Source organism: Anarrhichthys ocellatus, unplaced genomic scaffold (genome assembly GCF_004355925.1).
Source record: "Anarrhichthys ocellatus isolate YVR2014 unplaced genomic scaffold, GSC_Weel_1.0 scaffold33, whole genome shotgun sequence".
NCBI classification, from domain to species: domain Eukaryota; kingdom Metazoa; phylum Chordata; class Actinopteri; order Perciformes; family Anarhichadidae; genus Anarrhichthys; species Anarrhichthys ocellatus.
In genome coordinates, this window is record NW_022280063.1 from 89,853 (window position 1) to 100,467 (window position 10,615).

A 10,615-nucleotide genomic window follows, 5' to 3' on the forward strand; every position below is an offset into this window, starting at 1 on the left:
AAGCAGATCGGTTCTTGTCAGATGCTTGTGACGGAGCCGACTGGAAAACAGAAACGCCTCCTGTGTAGCCACGCCAATGCTAACATCTGCATGCTAACATACACGTGGCACCACGGTTAGAGAACCACCCCAAAAATAGTCATCCAGGATAAGCGGTCTGGTTCACAGGCAATAAAAAAAATGCCAGAAAAAACATCTAGCAAATATTCATGTTAAGCTAATGGGAGTCACAAGGGGCGTTGTGGTGGTTGCAGGGCGACAAAGCCCCCAAACCCTGCATTCCAGTATCACAGTTCTGTAACTATTTTCAGGCCACAGTCCCATCTGAAAATCACATGAAAAATAGATTTTCCTTGAGCAATTACCCATTGAAGTGTAAAGTACAACACTCAGGCACCCGGTGAGTTTTCTTGTAAACCTGCGTGCTGCTGTGTCGGATCCCCTACTTGTTTAAGATCAGTTTAAGGAAAACTGTAAGCTTTCTGAGGAGGTACTGACGGTGACCTCACCCTAAAAACAACCGGCTGGTAACGAGCACCCAATCACGAATACTGAAACTCTAAGGATTCTTTGATGACCTGCAGATGAATGTGAGGAATTTTGTGAGTTCCCCCGAGGCTTCAGATGTTTCTTCTTGCCCAAACCTGCTCCTTTAGTCATTTACAGTACGAACACAGCGCAGGCAACCAGCACGCTCTGAATCAGATTCAGTGGGGGCAACGTTGCAGCTAAAAGGATTACAAGGCCCTCTGTGGGCTGAGAAAATGTTCTGACCCTTTTGGGCGAGGGAACAATTCAAATCCACCAAAAAATCTGGGACTCGCTCAGACCTCAAGCTATAAGGAACGCTGCTTCAAGTGCTTCCAAATGGGGCGTTTTAGAGGAACAACCAGGTTGTAAAGTCATCGGATATCGGTTTCAACTGACAGCAGAGACAGTAAAGGATGGGATTGGACTTCAACCAACTGGTTGTTTTGGAGGGTTGTTCAAACACGTCAGGTAAACATACCTGCATACCTGATCCGAAAGGTCACATTCGAAGGCGAAGGAAAAAGCCCGTCATCGTGGGGTGGTGGTTGGGGTTGAACCGTACAAATGCAGTTCGTTACGTTAGCTACAAACCGCAGGATCCAGCGTCGCCGTGTTGAAAGGCAACCAAAATGTTCCCAATCTATCTAAATAATTTGTACAGACGCTTTACAAAATATTTAACTAAGTATTATAATCATCAGCTGCAACTTCATAACAGCCATCCAAATAATGCGTACTGGTTAACAAACTAATTATGAACCATAAGCAAAGTGTTACAAATATCTGTGTAACGTTTGGAGATGTTTTACAAAGAATTTCTTTAATGTTTACAAATCATTCATAAACACTTAATATGGTATATAACATGGTATAATGTGTGGAACAATAAACCATTCAAATAACAAAGTATAGAATTACTAATAATAGGTCAACATTAATTATCATTTCATTGTTTAGCAACAGTAAAATAACTATCAACTTCATTTTAATAAATGATCAATTTAAAATGTATTAATGATGGTTATTATAAAGTGTTACCGCTTCTCTGTTTGCCAGACCTCAACCCATCTTGGTTTCAGTAATACTCCAGTTTGGGATACATGTGAAGTATAATGGACATAATCCTGAACATTGTGAAATAATCATATACACTTACTTCAGATTTGATACGACATAAATTAGCTATACGCAAATATAGTTAACCTGCTTTTATTTCTTGTCATTGTGTAGATTTTGAATTCGCACCTTATTGATATTGTAGATTTTGTATTTGCACTCTTTTCTACTGTAGAAGTGCAAATACAACAGTTTCCCTCGGGGTGAAGAAAATCTTATCTCACAGCATCTCAACCCCTCCGAGTCCGAAGGTGCTGGTTATGCACCTGTAGCTGTTTCATTAGTACTTTATTGGAAGCATACTGGCTTCTGACTTCCTAACTGTAACAACAGACACCACTGCATAGTCTTCTCAAACACCTTCTTTGTCTTTTCATCCTGTTGTCATGCATGTTACACCTGTTCAGATCCCCTGTCCATTCCAACGGACATAACACCCTTCTAGGACGTCTAGATCTATGAGTACTGTCATCTGACTCCACCTAAATGCAAAGACTTATTCGATTGGATGTCTGTATGCCAATCACAGTGTTCCACATCATCCAAAGTGGACTGCAGTCGAGCCACACCCTCTTCTCCAGAAAGCATGGCTGACCGTGTGGCACATTTGTATCTATTATTGTTAAAGTTCATAATTTGGGTTTGAACTGTGTTTAAAGTGCAAAGGAGATGTTATATTACTTACACAAGTCAAAATATAATATGAAAGATGTATAGCTTTTACTCAGGATGAGAAAGAGAATTAGGGAAATGAAAAGGGAAATACTGTTTTGATTTGTTCTGACTGTTCTAATTAGATTTTCTAATGTCAATCAGCTTATAATGCACCCTGTCGATTATCCTATTTTATTATATTGACATAGCTTGATTATTATATTATCTTGCATTGACTACATGCTGCTTCCCATCACACAAAGGCAGACTGACAGACATGGAAATGAGCAAAAAGAGTTTGTGGTCACACATTTTACATAATATGTTATATGAATATAATACACATATAATATAATAGTGTTATTAGATTCACCTTCATGCCTATCAAACAGGTGGATTCATAATATCCTGACAATCTGTGGCCGCACACCGATATACTTTATTTTCTTTCGGGAGCATTAACATCTGTCAGCTTTGTTATTCCGTCCCAGCATCCCTCTCACACGCACGCTTTGACTTTCGACGACTACATTTATTCCCTAACGTTAAACCAACACCTAATTATAAACCTAACCCTAAACCCAAGTCCCAAAATAAGTTTTTGTAGAGGTGAGGACGGGCAAAGTGTCCTCAGTGGGGAGGTGTTTCCTCATTTCCCCGTCCTTGTGCAGACTCTTGTCCTGTAAAAAAAGCATAGAAACGCAGGACATGCAGGACACACACACAAAGACACACAGTCTCATTATCACTCTGCCCACTGAGGAAGTTATCGCTGTGCTTTGTTAGCCTGCACAAGTCTGAATGTTAACACCATATACTACTGTCAGGGCTTGTACTGCAGTGACTGTGGCAGCAGGAGCGGAAATTAATTTGTCTCACTGGGTGCAGATTTCAGGGGCCAGGCGCCTGATTAACAGAGAGATCCTTATTCCTTCATTTTGGATTTAATCACCAAAGCAGTGGCAAAGAAATTGAGCTAAAAACTAAAAGTTTGTGTCACAATAAGTGGTAATGTCAAATTGTCAAAATGCCACAAGGGGCTAATCGCACGTGCTTCTCTTAAGGACAGAGTGTTCCAGGAGTCGCAAGGCAAATATTGATAAAATATACGGCCCCCCAGTGCTTTTAATTCAATTAAAGGGGACATAGCATGCTCATTTTCAGGCTCATACTTGTATTTTGGGTTTCTAAAACATGTTTACATGCTAATGCTAAAACAACCACATTATTTTTCTCATACTGTCTATCTGAATAAACCTGTATTCACTGTCTGTCTGAAACGCCCGCCTCTTTAAGCCCACCTCCCGAAAAAGCCAAGTCTGCCTTAAATGGCGAGAAAAATATGGCACACGCTTGCAAAAGAAGTTCTCAAGTCGTGGGAGGAGATTCTCAGATGGGGGGGGGCGGCATATTGTAATGAGCCTGCATGCAACGAGGCCCGTCACAGTGATTACTACAGTCTAACGACTTATCGTACGATACATGGTCATGACCTCGAATAATCTTTGCTGACCTTGCCTGTTGTGTTTGCACGTGTGTTTGTTCACATAAGAATGTCACTAACATTTTAGCCAACACGATGCCAGAATAAACAGCAGGGTTTTCCCTACCACTGTAACTCTAGAGCGTTTCGTATACATTGCACATTTTATTTGAAAAAAATTAATTACAGGCCTACGGGTGACATGTTTTCTGACGGAGGCAACCCACACAAAGTAAAAGGGTGAGAGGATTTATAGATGCTTGAACGCGACGAATGTTCCAACATTGTGGGTGTGTGTATTACGTCCGTGTGTTCATGTTTGACAGTGTTATGACTCTGAGAAGAAGGGGTTGTTTGAGGGTTAAAACGTCGTGTCAGGGTTAAGGTATGTGTCCAGGTTGTGAGTCCATGATGGTCCTTGAGAGTGTAAAAGTACGAGTTTGTGCAAGTGCACATGTCTTTGAGCGGTTTCCAATATTCAAATTGATACTTCTCTTTGGACAGAAACAGAGAGAAATGTGCTGTTGTGTGTGTGTGTGTGTGTGTGTGTGTGTGTGTGTGTGTGTGTGTGTGTGTGTGTTGTCTTTCCTGAGCCATTGATTGTAAGGTGACATTGCTGCTGAACAGATGCCCCTCCCTCCCTCCAACAGCTGTATCATCCAGCCATAACATTGTTGATGCGTTGCACAACTTATGTGACACATAAAATGTGCATCACCACCTGATTTTCTGTGGGAATACTATAATTACACATGGTGACACAGGAGAAAAGTATGCTAGCCCATAATAAAATCATTTGTATATTAAAACTAGTACATACTGGTTAGCGTTTTTTCCTTTAAACTTGGGTTCAAGTGGAGAAATACTGTACGACCGTGCATACATCATTGATCATTGACTTTTTTTCCTTCATATTCACGTAAACACATTGACTGCATGTATAGCTGCGAAGCGTAACCCCAGCTTATTAAGAAGGAACCCGGAACTGGAGAGCAGATCTTTTGTGAGCCTCACATGGCCTGTGCTGTGAAAATCAGAGGAGCCTCTGTCCTTTTTGTAATAGTTAAGGGTTAAAAAAAAGAAAAAAGAAATGTATTATTTAAGGTGGTCACAGCTATTAGAAACCCCCTACGTCAAAGCAACTAGTCATTTTGGCCACAATAAAACACAGACGACTCGTCTTCGAGGATCGTAAAGCACCCGATGAGTTAAAAGGGAAAGCCGCATGGTTTCATTGTTTTTACTGTGCTGTCGGCCATAAGGCAGAGAAAGAGAATTTGTCTATTAATTGACAGCTGATGAGAATTCCAGACATTGGTGGCTGGAATTTATGTGAATGTAATTAATTAATTAATTAAACAATTAGCAGCTAAAGAGCCAGATATTTCCTTCAGGAGTTGGTGGAGACCAAAATAGTGCTAAAGGGAGAGTGATTATTGGATTTTGTCAGTTGGCCAGAAACATGACTCCAAATGAATGCTTTCTGCTGTATGTGCAAATAAGTAAACTTGCTAATGGGTTTTCCATATGAATTCATGTTATTAATGTGATTATAAGAGTTCCCCTCGTCAAACTGTCCGACAGTAAAAGACAGTGGCTGCAGTTGGACAATGCTAATAAGTGGAGGCTAGTCAGCTTTAGTGAAATAAATATCAGAAAGACACAAACAGCTGTGGTAAGTGGTAACAACTCTTCCCTGTGGTTTTACACCACCAGCACATCCTGACCCATGCTGATTGGGAACAAGCATGTGGTGCCGAAACATCTGCTTTTGTGAGCCTGCACAGACAAACACAAACATGAGAAAAATGCTCTCTGACACCATGTCATACTATGAACTCCTACTGATCACCACAGGATTTTAAAAACTCCTCTTGGAGCAATCGTCCTAAATAAACTTAAAAAGCTGGAGCTCTTTAGGTTCGATCAGATGACTGGGTGCGCCCAAGTGAAATGTGAGAGTAAATGTCCCCATTGAGGGGACAGAGCCAAAAGATGACAGATGATACCGTAAGAGTAGACACCTCAGGTGTGGCTCGTCTTTCATCATTTCATTTTTGGCTCTGACTGGAGGAAGTAAGACAAGAGCCGTAGCACAGCAGCTGTGGTGTTGTGATGCAAGCCTTGACTAACATTTCAAAACTACTTATGAAGACAGTGTTCAGTGCGTTTTGTATTTAAACAAAAATAACACTTTCTGATTGTTCCTCACAGATGAGCACTTTGTCTTATTGAAATCCTAAGCTAACTAAACAAACAATTTTGACCTTTCAGTAGGCTATTGCACTAATTATCCAACAGTATTGGGTTACGATGGTCTTGCAGTAGACGCTGTTCAATATGGAGCAGGGCGTCACCTCCAAGAATCATCCTGCTCCTCCCCTGATTTGAACTGGCAACCTTACAATCACAAAACTGCCTCTCCACCAAGTAGACTACAACTGCATTTTAAAAAACAATTACTGTAAATAAGAGACAGCGACACCCTTTGGCGAGACAGCAAAGTGTGTGTGAGTGTGTGTGTGTGTGTGTGTGTGTGAGCCAGGTTTCACGGTCGTGTCAAGTGTTTAAATGTACTACTCCGAGCACAATTGTGGGTGTTTTTTTGGCTACAAGGTATGCTGTACATGTAGCAGCACGGTTGCTGCTGTTATTTACATTGTGGTAAATGAGTTCAAGCCAAAAACGTTCCCACAAAGCCATAAATGTATGCAGAATTAGCTATTAGAGGTTCCTGTTTTCAATGTAAACATAGACATGTAGATAACTAGGAACTGGAATACTTTACTATGGAAGAAAACTTTAAAAAGTCATGATTCTCAGGCAAGTTCTAAAGTTATGACATTTGGAGAAAATGATATCCTCAGGAAGTGTAAGTCACACTGAATTGACCTGCTGCTGCTGCAACATCTGTCCTGTAAATGAGGGTGTTGTTTTTATAAACGGCATGCTGTTGTCCTTCACTGTTCTTGCTTTGACCAATGAGAGGGACTATAATTCCTATTTAACCTGTGAGATCGTGAGCCAGGAAGTACAAGGGCTGCCTCTAGGAAAGTGGCAAGCGATGCAATATAAAGAGCAACAAAGTCAGTGTAGGGAGGAGGTTGCTTCAAACAAACACAGGACTTTCACCATGTTTGTGTCTTGTATGAAACCAAGTCAATCTTGACTTCTTTTACTAAACTTTTGTTACGTGACTTACACCCGAGAGCATGATCTATGAAAAGAACAGATTTAGCCGAAACCATTCTTTACCTAAACCAAGTAGTTGTGTTGCCTCAAGAGGTTCTGATCGCTTGTGTTGCTGCATTTTCGTAGAAGAATGGACAAAATTTAAAACAGAACTTATCATAAGATATCATATGCACCGTTGTATGAGGGTTGTATCTTTGCCTCACGCCTTCCCCTCTCCCCTCCCTGGAGACGGATTGTGTTAAATGTGAATTAACAAAAAAAACTGTATTTCATTGCTGTAAGGAAGACAACCAGGAGTATAGCATCTATTAAAATGGTCTCTCTCTCATTCTCTGCAGATCTTTCAGGTGAATCTAGTGATGTCCATCCTGCTGTATGTGATGGTCCTCGTGTACCTCTATGGTATCCAGGTGACCAACATGGACAGCAGTCGCCAGGGGCAACAGCAGCAACAGCCGAGTCCCGACCCCTTAAACTCCCTTATCATCGAGCTGCTTCAGGCGGACCTCACGAGGGGGAAGACCAGGGGGAACCAGAGTCAACAGGGGAAAAGCAAGGACACCGAGCCCCCGGACACGCTGCCCCCCCTCCTCAGTGCAAACTTACCTTTGGAGGAGCAGGGCGATGCGGAGCAGTGGGGGACGGGGGGTCGCAGCGACGACGCTGCCGACCAGGAGGTGATGCTGTTGAACTCGGACGTTCTCAGGCAGCACAAGCGGTACAACTCGCCTCGGGTGCTGCTGAGCGACCGGCCGCCGCTGCAGCCGCCGCCGCTGTACCTCACGGATGATTATGTCAGTGGCGGATTGGACGGGGCGGCGGGAAACAAGACGCGGAGGAAGCGCTACGCCGAGCACAAGAGCTATCGAGGGGAATATTCTGTGTGCGACAGCGAGAGCCAGTGGGTGACGAATAAAACCCAAGCAGTGGACACGGGGGGTTACCCTGTCATCGTCCTGGCCAAATTTAAAATCAGTGCCGCGCAGGACATCAAACAGTTCTTTTATGAGACACGCTGTCGGACCCCTAGGCCCTTCAAAGGTGGCTGCAGGGGCATCGATGACAAGAACTGGAACTCGCAGTGCAAGACGACGCAAACATACGTCCGAGCGCTGACGCAGGTCCGCAATTCAGTGGGCTGGCGGTGGATACGCATAGACACCTCATGCGTCTGCGCATTGTCACGGAAACGTCGCAGGACGTAAACAAAACCACGCAAGCCCACGCTGGCGACTACCTGTTTGGAGTTCTACTTCCTGTATTGGATTTTACTTCCTGTTCATGGCACTCCCCACCACTGGGTGATGTGTCATGGTGGTGAAGAGCACTCTAAAATGAAACTTCTACTGAAGAAATCTTGGGTCCGTTTAAATGATATTTCACTTCAATGCGCTGCAAATCTACAAGCCGGCGCAGAGCCGCTGTTACGAAAGAACTCGTGTGAGAGGGGCCGGGGAGGGGGGGAGGGAGTGTGTGAGGGGGAACTGTACATATAAATTATTTAAATTATATGAAATGCATGTAGTTTATACATGTTTATCTATCTATATATGACTTATGAATATATTTGTGTTATTTATTGAAGGAGGTCTTCGTAAAGGAAGAAAATGTCTACAAAAAAAGGAACGAAACAAGCTATGAACTCACTTTGAGACTTTAATATGGAGCTGGGCGGCAAAGATGCTTCACGGTAAGATTGTACATGTGCCTTGACCAGTGTGGCTGCAGAGCAGAGAGATAGGACATGATAATTCACAGACAGCAGTTGCCGTACATTTTTTGGAGGGATGAACCGAAAAAGGCATCCTATAACGAAAAAACACCGATTTCAGATTTGTGACCAAACAAATATAGATTCACACCGCGGGTCCATTCTCTCTGGGAGACAGTTTTGACGAAATATAAATTTGGAATTCCTCTTGTGGAACCTGCTGGCAGTGACTGACGGAGATTCAAGAAGATCCAACCGTTTGGTTTTCATCAGACCACCTTGACTCTGTTCACCACATTTTACTCTCAACTGTTATCATAAGATGTTTCTGTTTCTTCCTTTTAATAAAAAAAAACTATATTTCTTAAAGTTGGAAGCATTTCATTAACAAATACCCATTTTGAATTTTGAAAAAAAATTAACATGGTGACAAAGATTGCAATATTGTCAGTTTTTAGATGGGCTTGGAAAAATAGTATTTTGACGCTAAAACATGCATGCTACCAAACTTTGAATGTTGGGATTTGAATACATAAGGGGAAGTTACATAATAATATAGAAACCTTAAAGAACAATGGCACGCCATTTAAGTGTTTTTGACACGTTGTTTTGCATGAATAATGCATGGTAAATTTTGCTTTCTTATCGGGATTTGGTGATAATACTAAGCATAGATTAAGCCCAGTCTCATCCTTTAAATGTTTGATCGAGGCACAATAACAAAAAATTCCACAATTCCCAAGAAAATTGCCTGGCGGTGTCTCCCAGTCGTGTGTTCAGGGACTTCTAGGGAGTTAAGCCACTAAGAGAAACACTGACGGATGATCAATAGTCATTTATTCTGATATCCGATCAGATGTTTTACACTTTACTGTTATCTTGACAGCACAGAGAGAGAATAGAGATATCAGAATGGGGCTTAATCAGATCAGTGGTCAGTGGTGAAAAGACGTGGACGATGTAAAAACGTGACAAACGGTGTTAACATTTTCGTGTGTAATACTGATGCTTTAAAGGCACAAAGTCCTGCAGATGCTTCACATTTCACTCAGAAGGTATTGTTTTCCTGAGGGACTTATACAGTGGCTCCCATTGTGTGCGGCAAGGAAAAATACAAATGAAATCAAAGCTGAACTTCAGCAATGTTATCCCAGTGGCATTTTTATAATCGATGATATTAGTCACAGTATTTACAGTTTGGGAAATCCAGAGGACTTTCTGAGGTTCAAAGCCTGGACTTCAGGGTCAAATTAAAGAGCAAACCAGCCTAGGTCATAATGTTCCTTATTGTGTTTCTGCTAGTACATACAAATAGGTCCTAATCAAGCCTGAGTGGGAAAAAAGAAGACATACCGGGAAGGAGGTCTCCTAAGCAGCGAAAAACAACGTGTAAAAATAGGGCAATAAATGTGACATTTAGCAATGCCCAGACACAAATCTGAGCAAAGCCACAACATGAATAGAAAGAGACACAAAGATCTGGCAAAGCAAATCACCAAATGTGTAGAGACGGAAACAGACCAGAGATGTGATTGACGAAAGATATGAATCAGTCATTAACAGATTCCTCAGAGGTCACTGCAGATGACAGGCTGTGTGTGTAAACAGTGAAGGTATGCTGGGTATTAGATGGTATGTGAAGAGACAGGAAGGCCTATCAGATGATACTGAGAGGGAGCTTCCAGGTAAAGGGTGGTACACAACAGATGGTTGCTGGTGTGACACGTCCTGGGTCACCATGAGGTATCAGTCAAAGCAACAAGTAACACTTAGATACCACTGTGTTGTTTCAAAATTGACTGATTTTGAGAAATAACGTTTTTCAAAACTGAATGTTCAGTGTTTGTGGAATCAAACAATCCTCGACAGAGTTAGTTGACTGCTGCTGGATTGAAGAGGGCTTACCGCACACAAGTTTGTATTCA

At 42.1% G+C, this 10,615-nt stretch overlaps 1 protein-coding gene across 1 annotated transcript in view; it reads left to right on the forward strand.

The window, feature by feature from the left end:
• Positions 1 to 8,364, forward strand: part of ntf3 (neurotrophin 3) — a 36,495-nt gene extending 28,131 nt beyond the window's left edge. The window contains exon 2 of the mRNA XM_031865846.1: positions 7,318 to 8,364. Within this exon, the coding sequence (XP_031721706.1) occupies positions 7,318 to 8,184 (867 nt within the window). The 3' untranslated portion in view covers positions 8,185 to 8,364. The remainder of the gene's footprint in view (positions 1 to 7,317) is intronic.
• The last annotated feature ends 2,251 nt before the right edge of the window (positions 8,365 to 10,615 follow it).